Source organism: Chlorocebus sabaeus, chromosome 16 (genome assembly GCF_047675955.1).
Source record: "Chlorocebus sabaeus isolate Y175 chromosome 16, mChlSab1.0.hap1, whole genome shotgun sequence".
NCBI lineage: Eukaryota > Metazoa > Chordata > Mammalia > Primates > Cercopithecidae > Chlorocebus > Chlorocebus sabaeus.
In genome coordinates this window covers 6,273,563-6,285,554 of record NC_132919.1, presented here as the reverse complement: position 1 = coordinate 6,285,554, position 11,992 = coordinate 6,273,563, and the positions used below count along the sequence as shown (strand labels likewise).

The following is an 11,992-nucleotide window of genomic DNA, read 5'->3' as shown; positions in this document are numbered from 1 at the left end:
GACAGATCTATGGCCCAGAGTGGTGTGGGAGGGCGGGGAAGGTTGGAGGTGGCCGGTGAAATGGAACAGATGTGAAATGCAAACAGTCTTTATTATGAGAAAGCAGTGTTATCTAGGAAAGTCACACGCTGGTTTCTTATACAACGACAAAGCAGGTTTCTTAAATAATTTACAAAGGGCAGAAATTGCTTTTGAACTGGGCTACCCCTCCCGGCACACCCACAGGACTCCGCCTTGAGCGTATAAATAGAAACCCGTGAGCCCAGGGTTGGAAGCCTGGAAATATCTCCTGTGCCTTCTTCCGAGTCCCTGGTAGGGAAAGCAGGGATGACAGTGGGGCCCCCAAGAGCCTTGGCACCAGAAACACGGTGGGTGAGTGACTCTGCGGATGATTCCCCAAAAACCAGACACCTGGGTACACAGCTAAGAGCTCTCAAACATCTGAGGCTAGCACTTTACGTTATAGCTGAGGCAAATAGAAGGCTCAAGGTCAAGTGTACGATGAGTTTCTAAGCTCAAGAGTCCCCTGGGAAAGCAGAAGGAACAATTTTCCCCCTCTGCAAGGTCTCCCCAAGACACTCTGAGGCTATGGCAGGCAGTCACTGATGGGTCCAGATGTGGCCGGAGCTGGGGGCTCTGGGCCCCTTGTTAGATGCTTGTTAGCAGTGGCCCGGGGGTACTGACAACTCCTGGGGGTTTCCTCCGGGAAGCTCACGGGGAAGCATAGACATCCTTGAGTACGAAGACCTGGCGGTCACACAGGGCTTGTTTCCTGCAAGACAGCTGCCTTTGTCACTGTGCTTAAGGTCGGAGAAGTAGGGATACCTTTCCCTGCTCACTGCGGGGTGGGGGCTGCTGGAAGGTGGCTGTAGCTACTCGGGGCCCCCAGCATGCTGTTAATGATGGGGTCCGTGAGGTTAGCAGCTCTGGCTCCAAGCAGCAAGCGGGTCCTACCTACTCTGCTGTGCCCATCAGCTCTGTGGGTTTTTCTTTAACTTGCTCATGCATGAGGTGGTGGAGGAGGAGGACAGTGACAAAGACGCTTGGGAGGTGGGCATTACCTGCAGGCACTTCCTCAGTCATGAATGAGAGAGACGATGTCACCACTAGAGAGAAGGGGAGGGATTGATGCCACTGGGTGTGGTGGGCTCTGAGAGGGCCCCTCCCAGCCCAAGCTAGACAAGATCAGACCCGGAAACGTGGTAGGAATATGGCCCCCCAGCACATAGAGCTGGCAGGGCTCAGCCTTAGAGCCCATCATGGCCATTATACAAGTGAAATGGAGAAATAGCCCCAAGTTAGGGGAGATCCACAACCGAGGCCCTGCCCCTAGGATGGGGCCATGAGCAGAGGGACCAGGAGCTCCATAGCAGTCAGGTTGCTTTTCCCTATTCCATAGGCAGGCAGGGCACAGAGGAGCCACGGAGAGTTCTAGAGGAAGGGCAGGCTTTTCAGGAACCAGCCACGTGTGAGGTTCCAAATGATGGACAAACGTGGGGGCCCAAGGCCCAGAAGACCATACACATTCAGGCTGCATCCTTTACCATCAACCCAGTCCAGGTTTTTGTCCCTTCTCATGTTTGAGATGAGGGAGACTGAGGCCCAGAGAGGGGCAAAGACTGGCCAGGGTCACACAGCAGGTCAGCACAGAACCAGTGCCTGCCTACAAAGATGGCCGGAGGGGCCCTCCCGGCCACTTCACTTTGAAGTATGGAACACCAGCTCACCTCTCTTCCGCCATGATGGCTTCCTCTAGCTCTTGGGACAGCTTCTGGAGATGCTGAATTCCCGCCCCCACAGGCTCTGGGTCACTGTCAGACTCGCTGAATGAAAGAAAAAGCCACACCAGTGACTAGCTGGAAACTCCTGGCAGGAGCCCCTTGCAACCCAGTACCGGGGTCTGGTCTGTGGGCCCAGATGACCCTGGCGGGTGGAAGTGACCTCAGAGCGACAAACAGAGAGAAGATCAAGATCCACGAGGCCAAGGTCATGGGCAAGTGATTTTGCAGCGTCCCCACTTGGAAACTGAGCCTCAGCCCTCCAGGTGGCTTCAAAACTTGCTCGTGGGCTCACTAGGAGGCTTGGGTGAGTGGGATTGTGTCAGAGCTAAGCTCAGCTCTTCCTTTGCAGAGAAACTAAGGTCCTGAAGGATTTTCTCAGGTCCTCTGCTAGCTCTGGGGGCGGAACCAGGTCAGAACACAGATGTGGAGAGTATTTTTGAAGTGTACACAAGCCTTATTTTAGCTTCCAGGTTTGCAAAGAGCCACCTGGTCACTTACATGCATCCTGGTGACCACCTGCCACGACACAGGGGCAGCCGCTAGGCAGCCTTCCCCGAGAGCCCCGAGATGGGAATAGGAAGCTGCCAGGAACTGTGGACTGGGATGAGCTTCACCCTCTCCCCTGAGCCAGGCCACTTGCTGGGCCTGTCTGAGAACTAGAAGATTCTGCAGGGCAGGCCAGCTTGATCGGTGGGGTAGGACATCCACATGATCTGGACCCCAGCCTTTACTCCTCTGTTTCCTATGGGATGGCCCTCGTGCTAATCACCAAAAGCCTCCGGACCTCCGTTTCCTTACCTGTCAAACGGGACAAACAGAGCCTGCCTTCATTACAGCTCAAGGTTCCTATGAGACTAAAGAAAGATGCTAGCCCTCAGAGAAATTTGGGGAAAAATTCAACAGCCCAAAGCTACTATACAGCCTTAACTAACACACTCCATTTCCCCCTAGAACTCAGCCGGAAAGTTGAAATACAATCCTTAGGAATCTAGTTGTTGTTTTGTTTTCTCTTTTTTTTTTTTTTTTTTGAGACAGAGTCTCACTCTGTCACCCAGGCTGGAGTGCAGTGGCTTGATCTCGGCTCACTGCAACCTCCACCCCCTGAGTTCAAGCAATTCTCCTGCCTCAGCCTCCCAAGGAGCTGGGATTAGAGGCGTGTACCACCACGCCCAGCCAATTTTGTATTTTTAGTAGAGATGAGGTTTCACCATGTTGGCCAGGCTGGTCTCCAACTCCTGACCTCAGGTGATCCACCCGTCTCAGCCTCCCGAAGTGCTGGGATTACAGGTGTGAGCCACCATGCCCGGCCAGTTTTCTCATTTTCTAATGAACAAATACATGCACTGGATAGCTGCTAAAGCAGGACACACATTTAACAGTAAGAATAATTATAACATGATATGATGCTGCTCAGGGTACCCCTGGCTCCAGGTAGCCACAGGAGGTGCCAAGAAGCCCCTGGGGCCCAGTTGGTGTCTGGGAGGTCAGAGAGCAGGGACTGTGCCCAGGCTAAAAGGTCACCAGTGCTGGGGTGAGGCACTATCCCACTTGCCTGGGAGAGCAGAGGGGCTCTGTTGAGGAGTAGGGGCTCCGGAAGGCAGCCTCCCGCCTTGACCGCCGTGATGGGTGGGCACGTGAGCCCATCCGGGCAGAGAGGTGGTGATGCTCCTTCTCCCGGGGCTCTGTGGCTGAGTGGGCAGGGGCGGCTCCAGACAGCCGAGTGCTCTTCTGGCTCAGGCTGTGAGCTGGGGATCCACTGCCCTTCTGTGCTCCTCTCTTCCGCCTCCTGGCCTTCACGTGCGTCTCCACCAGCCACTTGGTGCCACTTTGGCAGGACTCCTGGATTCTCTGGAACAGGCAAATGGAAAGGTTAGCACAGACAAAACCAAAAGTGAGGCCGGGCACAGTGGCTCACGCCTATAATCCCAGTACTTTGGGAGGCCGAGGCAGGTGGATCACCTGAGGTAAGGAGTTCGAGACCAGCCTGGCCAACATGGTGAAACCCCATCTCTACTAAAAATACAAAAAAAAAAAAAAAAAAAGCCGGGCACAGTGGCGGGTGCCTGTAGTCCCAGCTACTTGGGTGACTGAGGCATGAGAATCGCTTGAACCCGGGAGGTGGAGGTTGCAGTGAGCCAAGATCGTGCCCCTGCACTCCAGCCTGGGCGACTGAGTGAGACTCTGTCTCGCAAACAAACAAGCAACAACAAAAAACCCAAGGTCTCCAGAGCCTGCCAGCGATCCCTAGACCCACCAAGTGTCCTGTAAATACAGGCTATTTTAGTCTCCAGGGTGAAGGATGTGAATGACTCCTCGTGGAATGAGTCCACGGCAGGGACCCAGCTCAGAGCTCCTGGACATGACAGCAGCAGTCAGCAGCCGGAGGACCCCCCGGTGCCTGGAGCCTGTTTGTCTAAGTCCAAACTCTCTTTCCAGACACAGATTGACCCCAGGACTGAAGGAGAGGGTCCAGAGTAGAGCAGGCTCCCCTGCCCAGCACCCCCTGCACACCAGGAGAGCACCTGTCTTCCTGCCTCGGGTCTCACTCACTCTATCCACCCTCCACAGTGATCCATACTGATCCTTCTAAAGGGCAGTTCTGACTGTGACGCTCAACTGCTCGAAACCCTTCTATGGCTTCTTGTTGCACATAGGACCAAGCCCCCAACTCTTGGGGCCTTTCACACCAGCTGGGTGACGGCTGTGAAGGCTCTTCTTCATCAGCTCGACTGTCTTTGCCTTGGCAAGCCAGAGCCCAGGGGTTGGAGCCCAGCCCAGGTTAAATCTGATGAGTTACGTGACCTTGGACAAATTCATTTCATTTCTCTGATCCCTGAGGATGGCGAAAACAATCAAAAAGTTCTTCCAAATAAGGACTAACATTTGGCTCAGAGAACTCTCTGCAGAGGGTCCAGAAAGAGCCACCCTCTTTCTAGAGAATTCGCTCGTCTTCAGAATTCCCAATGAGACACCGAGGAGAAACCTCTGCAGCCCCCAGTCCTCTCTCTGGAGGTCCGTTCATCCTAATGGCTTCTGTCCTTTCTAAGTGACACGTCTACACCTCCAGCTCTGGGTTTAAAGATGCATCCGTTGAAGGACCCATAGACGCTTACATCCCATATAAGGACGTCTTCCTGCCAGCACCTCTCATTTGACAGCAAATACCTTCTAACTGACCTTCTCAGCAGCTCCTGAAGTTTATCCCCTGCAAGTCCAGATCCTTAGTCTCCTTCAGGAGCACCTCTGCTTCTATTCCCTTCTCCATCACGTAGATAAAGGGCAAATTCTAATATGCTAATTAGACCAGACTTTCCACTGTTTAGAATCCTCCAGACTCCTGATCGTTTCTGGGAGAGTCTAAGCTCCTTCATGTCCTTTCTCCCGGCGCTACCTTGCTCTCTGTCCTCTGCTTATACCCAGACTACAATTCTGGCTCTCCTCAGGGGTACATGGCTGCGTTGGCAGTACACCTTGCTTTCCCTCAGCTCTAGGCCTGGACCTGAGGGGCTCTGGACTTGCACTATTTCTCCTACCCTAAATACCCCTTGTCCTTTGCTTCCCTGGGTGAACTCTGGAATCATCTCCTCTGGGAAGCCTTCACCGGCTAAGTTTGTGTTTGGCGAGCCCTCGCTATTGGCCACTTGCTTGCAATTTCCTATCACGTACAGCTCTTATCACCTGGTATTGTGAGCATCTGTTTCCTCCAAGACATGTTTTCACTAACTCAACTATTTGTTGAGTGCCTATATGTGTCAGGAACTATTTGAGGTGCTGGGGAAATAGCAGTGAACTAACCAAAGTCCCTGTCTTCTTGGAGTCTATGTTCTTGAGGCTCTTTGAGGGCAGGAACTGTCTGGCACCAAGGAAACACTCCATAAAAAAGATGATTAGTATTGTCAGTATTACCTGGGACATGGCACCCAAGGCACTCTTAGCTGAGCGAGCTGCAGCCTGGAGGCCCTGCTGACCTGGCTCTGGGGTTTCCAGGCGTTTCCAGGAAGGGCCTGCGCAGAGGTTGAGGTTGACGGCTCTCAGGGGCAGCCTCCTTTGGAACTGTCTGCACAGAGACCCCAGGGCCCCTGCAGAGGTCTCCTGATGGCTGGCCACAGGCTGCAGCTCCTTGCTGTCCTCCAGCTGCTCCTGGTGCCGGAAAGATCTCCGGCGCACAGAGGTCCCCATGCTCTGCCACCGAGAAGCCATTTGCCTGGCCAAGAGTCTTCTCTGTCCACTAGACCCTGGGGAGGAGGGCAAAAAGCAGGTCAGCAAGGCATTCCCCATCCCCGTTCCCAGGCCCCACAGAGACCCTGGACACAGGGGAAGAGATGGGATGCAGCGGGGTGGCGAGGGCGAGGGGGGAGCGGACGAGTTGGCAAATGTGGGTGCAGGAAGGAGGATGCTTCCTGGAAGAGGGGTCTCGGGTCAGCAGCATTTCTGCTGTCCCGCGCTTCAAATTTCCAAAACAGCTGTCTTTTCATCCCAACCTCCTTCCTCTCTCTGGCTCAGGCGAGGAGGGGAGGCGGGGTCAAGACACGCGGTAGCCGAGCTTCAGCGCTGGGCCCAGGACACCATCATCATCTCCTTCACCAGCTCGCCCAGACCAAACGCGCCCCCACGCAGATCCCGGCCTTCCCACCAGAAGCCCCGATTTTGATCCGACGCTTGTAGTACCCAGACGCCTCCACGGGCGATGCCCTCTCCTCTGAACAAAAAAATTGTTTTGAGCCGAGATCGCGCCACTGCACCCAACCTAGGCAACAAGAGCGAAATTTGTTGTGCCCCGCCCGCACTCACCGGACAGCACCAACGCGGATCACACCGCGAGCACAGCTGCTCCTCGCCCACCGCAGCCGGTTTGAAACTCTGCGCGTCTCCGCCCCCGGCCCCGTACTCACAGCTGATTGGTTCCGTCCGCGGCCCCGTCCCCGCCCCAGGGATCCGATTGGCTTTCTCTCTCGAGGCTGTAAATGCTGCGCTCGGATTGGCCCGGCCGTCCCCATTCATCTCTTCGGCCCCCTCCAGGCCGCCAGCCTCGTGGCTCCCGGCTTTGTATTATGCGTCCCGCCTGCGCCACCGCCCTTGCCCGCCCAGCCCCCGCGCATCGCGCGCCGGGTCCCCTCCCTGGAGCGCGCACGGGGTTGAGGCTGCTCTGATCCATGGGGTGGAGGCGGAGGTCCTGGGATCTAGACCTCCTGGCTCAGGCCCCAGGCCCCGCAGTGGGCAGGGACCCTGTCCATCCTGCCAAGGGGTCTGGCTTTTCCTTCTTGCTCAGTGGTTTTCTCCGAAGGAGCCAGGGGCTGGCAGTGCGGAACCCTGGGTTCCCAGAGACGTTTTCTTTCAAATTTCCCTCTTGACCCTCCCTTCCTGTGACAAGACACTGTCCCTCTCTGAGTTCCCCATACTCGCCATCCATGCTCCGCCCCCCCTAGAAAAAGCGTCCTGGAAGCGGGAATAGACCAGAGTACCCGTCTGCCCTCCTCCCGCCTACACCGGCTCCCCGTCCCCGCCTTGCCCCACGCATCCCTCCCTCTCTCCAGCGCAATGCCTGCCTCTCCTCTCCTTAGCATCCAAACACAATCAGCCATTATAGAAGCTCATCCTTCTCCTTTAGGTGACCTCAGAGCAGTGCTGCCCACTCCCCCGGCTGGTTTCTTTGTTACCTCTCCCGCACAAGAGCCTGAGATGCTGACTTCTTGAAAGTCTGTCTTCAGCCCTCTTCGTTTCTGGGTGGTCTCACCCACTCCTTTGGCCTCAGTGATTTCCAATGAAAGGATGATGATAATGATTAACGTGTATATGACCCTTAGTATGCACAGGTACTGGTGTTGCAGTTTATTAACTGATTTGACCCTCTGCTATGGTTTGAATGTGTCCCTCAAATTTCACATGTTGGAAATGTAATGCCCAAATTCATATATCGGTGGCATTTCTTTGTTTGTTTTTGAGACGGAATTTCGCTCTTGTTGCCCAGGTTGGAGTGCAGCGGCGCGATCTCGGCTCACTGCAACCTCCGCCTTCTGGGTTCAAGCGGTTCTCCTGCCTCAGCCTCCCTAGTAGATGGGATTACAGGCGCCCGCCACCACGCCCAGCTAATTTTTTGCATTTTTAGTAGAGATGGGGTTTCACTATGTTGGCCACACTGGTCTCAAACTCCTGACTTTAGGCAATCCACCAGCCTCAGCCTTCCAAAGTGCTGGGATTACAGGCAAGAGCCACCACGCCTGGCTATCGGTGGCATTTTTTTTAGACATATAAATTGTTATTTATTCAAATTATAGAATATTATACAGTACTGAAAAATAAGCGAATTGTAACCAGATGGTGTAACTTAAGTGAATGTCAGAAATACAATGCTAGATTTAAAAAAAAGCAATATGCAGACAAACATAAAGTATGACACCATATAAGTTCAAACACAAAAAATCTAAATAATATGGTTTAGGAATATGCACACACATTTGTGGACAAAGCTATTATGGAAAGCAAAGGAATTGTAAACACCAAAATAAAATAGGTAGTCATTTTTTGGAAGGGTGGCAGGAGAAGAGGATGTAATGAGGAAAGGGCTCAAAGGACTTCAAAGGTAATGTTCCATTTTGTAGGCTGGGTGGTGGCCACATGAATGTTTACTTTCCTCTTTATTATTTTTTTCCTTTTAGACAGGATCTTGCTCTGTTGTCCAGGCTGAGATGCAGTGGTACAATCATGGCTCACTGCAGTCTCAACCTCCTGGGCTCAAGCAGTCCTCCTGCCTTGACTTCCCAGAGTTCTGGGATTACAAGCGTGAGCCACCTTGCCCGGCCTTTATTATCCTTTAAACCATATATATATGTAATTTTTTATGTATCAGTTTATATTTGTGTGTGTATACACATACCTGTACATATATTATTTTGTAAGTATGAGCTACTTTGTAATTTTTTTAAAAAAGTTTTTAAAAATTGACAAGTAATAATTAAACATTTATGGGGCACACAGTGATGTTTCGATACATATAATGTAGAGTGATCAGCTCTGGGTAATTGGCATATTCATTATCTCAAATATTATCGTTTCTCTGTGTTGGGAACAGTCAATATCTTCCTTCTAGTTATTTGAAACGGTATATTATTGTTCACTCCAGTCATCCCACAGTGCTATAGAGTACTAAGCTTATTACTCCTATTTAGCTGTAACTTTATGTCTTTTAACAAATCTCTCCTATTCTTTCCTTCCACCTACCATTCCCAGCATCCAGTATTTTGATGAGGTGAGGCCTTTGGGAGGTAATTAGCATTAGATAAAGTCAAACAGGGTAGGCCCCATGATGGTACTGGTGGCTACAAAAGAACAGGAAGAGAGACCTGAGCTGACAGGCATGATTTTGCCCTCTCACCATGCGATGCCTTCTGCCATGTTACCACACAGCAAGAAGGCCCTTACCAGATGCCGACCAGATGCCAGTGCTATGCTCTTGAACTTCCCATCCTCCAGACCATGAGCTAAATAAATGTCTTTTCTTTATAAATTATGCAGTCTGTGGTATTCAGATATAGCAGCAGAAAATGGACTGACACCTTCATTGTACCTACACTTGGTGAGGAAACTGAGAATAAAGAATTTGGTTGGGCCCAAATTTCACTCAGTTAGTCTACACCAGGGCCAAGGATTCAAACTTCAAGGTTCAAGTTTGAAGTTTGAACTCACTATATTCATTTTACAAGAGTCACTAATGGGGTATGGGTTGTGGTTTGCAAAATATTGCTCTAGTTTGCCTGTCCTTCATTTTTTAGTGGATACAGGGTTTCATCACATTGGCCAGGCTGGTCTTGAACCCTGGAGTTCCTCCAGTCATCAGAGCCGTATCAAAACTACAAAGGAAAATAAAAGTGTTTATCATAAAAGTCTAAGGAGAGAGGGAGAGCACACTATCACTTGCAGGTGGCAAGTATCTGCTTCTGGGATGCTGGCAATGCTCACCCTTGACCTAGGTGATGCTGTTTATCAACCTAGTGAAGTTGTTTATCAACAGTCAGAAATGCTTGTTTTCAAACCTGTTTATAACAGTTGCATTTGTTACTGTAATTAAGGAATTTAATTGATGTCGTTTACCAATGAAATCCAAGGGGGAAAAGAAAGAGTTGTTGTTTCTATGAAAACTAAGTTGAAAGTATGGGAAAGAGTCCATGAAGGGGAAATACTTAGAAACAAGCAAAGTCTCTCAAACCAGAGTGTCTTATCACAATTTGCCTCCCCAGTGCCTGCCATGTCACAGGCATCTGTAATAATAGCTTATATTTTTTGAGCCCTCACCATGTGTCAGACGCTCTGCTAAGTGCATTTACTTTCTTTATTCTTTCTTAATCCTCAAGCAATTCTATGAAGTAGGTACTATTTTTATTTTCATTACAGATGACAAAAGTGAGATGCAGACAGGTGAAATATCTGGTCCAAGATCGTGTGGAATGTCAGAACTGGAGCTTAAATCCAGTGACTGACTTCAAAGCCTGAATTCTTACCCTCAGATTACACAGCTTTGTTAAGTATCAGGGGTGACACAATGAATGCATGCGTGCATAAAGAGGCCCTCCCTGCTTGGAGCTTTCCATCCTCTTCCCTCTCTCAGAATGGTAACTGGCAGGTCAGGTTAATGAAGAACAGTCTCCATGGCAACAAGTAAAGGAGGAAGAAACATTTTCTTCTGAATGAGAAGCCTTTCCCTTTTGCCTTGCATGGAGTGGTGGCTGGAGGGAGGGAAGGAGGCTGTACTCAGGGGAAGCAGGCTCCTAGTCCAGAGGTCAGTATAGGGGCTTCTATTCTTGGTAAGGAGGAGAAACCAGTCACTTGTTCCTAGCGGAGGCTTTTGGAGGGGGAGGGAATCCAGCATCACCCTTGCCTCTGTTGGGGAGGGGGATAAAGGAGAAACTCCAGCCCTGCTATCCAGGGGCTCTTTGTCCAAGAGCAGACATTCCACTAGTTTCCTTGACCTCCTGAAACTGTCAATCTGATGGAAGACGTAGACATTAAACACATAATTGTAAACAATTACAATTAGGCAAAGTAGCATGAATGTGCAGTGCTAGGGAGAAGTGACAGGGGGCATAAGGGGGATGGGGAGATTGACTGGAGCTGGAGGTCAGGGTAGTCTTCCCTGAATGTGTGGTGTTTGAAGTGAGGAGCTAGTGGGCCAATGGTTGGGAGTCTGGAGCATTGCCAAGTGTTAGGACTGGGGAAAGCCTGGGCAAAAAGGGTAGGGCTGAGATCAGGAGCTGAGGGTAGGGGATGGGGTGGCAAGAGACAGGGTCTGTAGGCCAGAGAAGGAGCTTAAAATTTGTACTGAAGGTGGTGGCACCTCTTTGCTGAATGTTAAGAGGGCAGTAGGTTATTAGAGTGGCATTTTAATGAAGTCCATAAGGAGACTGGTTTGGGAGCAGCAATAGTTTTAATGTGTCCCCCAAATTTCATTTGTTGGAAACTGAATCCTGAAATTCATATGTTGATGATATTTATGGGTGGGGCCTTTGGAGGGTAATTAGGATTAGATAACATCATCAGGGTAGGACCCTGTGATAGGATTGGAGGCTTTACAAGAAGAGGAACGGAGACCTGAGCTGATGTGTATGCTCTTGTCCTCTCACCATGTGATGCCTTCCACCATGTTATGATGTAGCAAGAAGGCCCTCACCAGATGCCAACACCATGCTCTTGGATTTCCCAGCCTCCACAACTATGAGCTAAACAAATGTCTTCAAAAAAAAAAAAAAAAAAAAATTATGCATTCCATGGTGTTCAGTTACAATCACAGAGAATGAACTAAGACAGCAGGCAAAGGGTTTCTGGGGCATCAGTCTGTAGCCTGTGGCCCAAGCCCAGGCACAGACCAGGAGCGATCATCATTCTTCTCAGCAGGGAAACCAACACCCCTGGCATCAGCTTCAACATCCCCTTTCCTTCTTGCCCCCACCTCCCCCAATCAACCACAGGCTACATCTATCAGTTTTACTGTTTAAACGTCTCTGCAATATGTGTGTGCCCTTTGACCCTCTACAAAGGGAAGCAATGGAAACAGTGGGAGAGTTTTAAGAAGTGTGAGAAGAGACATAATTGGATCTTTTTCATTGTGAATTATATCACCGACAGAAAACTGCCTAAGACATAAAATCTAGTGTCATGAATACAGTGAGTCCGTCCTTAATGCTGTCAATAGGTGTTTGAAAACTGACTTTAGCCTGGGT

The 11,992-nt window shown here is 50.6% G+C and overlaps 1 protein-coding gene across 2 annotated transcripts; it reads right to left on the bottom strand.

The window, feature by feature from the left end:
• Positions 1 to 74: 74 nt before the first annotated feature.
• PIMREG (PICALM interacting mitotic regulator) lies at positions 75 to 6,718 on the bottom strand. Of its 2 annotated transcripts, none has more exons than XM_037987385.2 (6): positions 6,573 to 6,718; positions 5,688 to 6,016; positions 3,334 to 3,629; positions 1,728 to 1,823; positions 1,062 to 1,106; positions 75 to 772 (listed from the first exon to the last, which is right to left on the bottom strand). In XM_037987385.2, exons 2-5 carry the CDS (start codon positions 5,979 to 5,981, stop codon positions 1,076 to 1,078), a joined length of 717 nt encoding a protein of 238 aa, XP_037843313.1. In that variant the 5' UTR covers positions 5,982 to 6,016; positions 6,573 to 6,718; the 3' UTR covers positions 75 to 772; positions 1,062 to 1,075. The 2 variants fall into 2 exon arrangements, with proteins under 2 accessions (XP_037843313.1, XP_072860746.1); XM_073004645.1 differs by having other exon boundaries at positions 75 to 783; positions 6,573 to 6,709.
• Between the last annotated feature and the right edge of the window lie 5,274 nt (positions 6,719 to 11,992).

What these genes read in the sequence shown, in the direction of transcription:
- PIMREG (XM_037987385.2), bottom strand. Translation starts at nt 5,981, where the DNA reads ATGGCTTCTCGGTGGCAGAGCATGGGGACCTCTGTGCGCCGGAGATCT. An exon ending in GAGCCCCTCTGCTCTCCCAG is followed by an intron (nt 1,824 to 3,333) that starts GCAAGTGGGATA and finishes TCTTTCATTCAG; the next exon opens with CGAGTCTGACAGTGACCCAG. An exon ending in GCCATCATGGCGGAAGAGAG is followed by an intron (nt 1,107 to 1,727) that starts GTGAGCTGGTGT and finishes CCTTCTCTCTAG; the next exon opens with TGGTGACATCGTCTCTCTCA.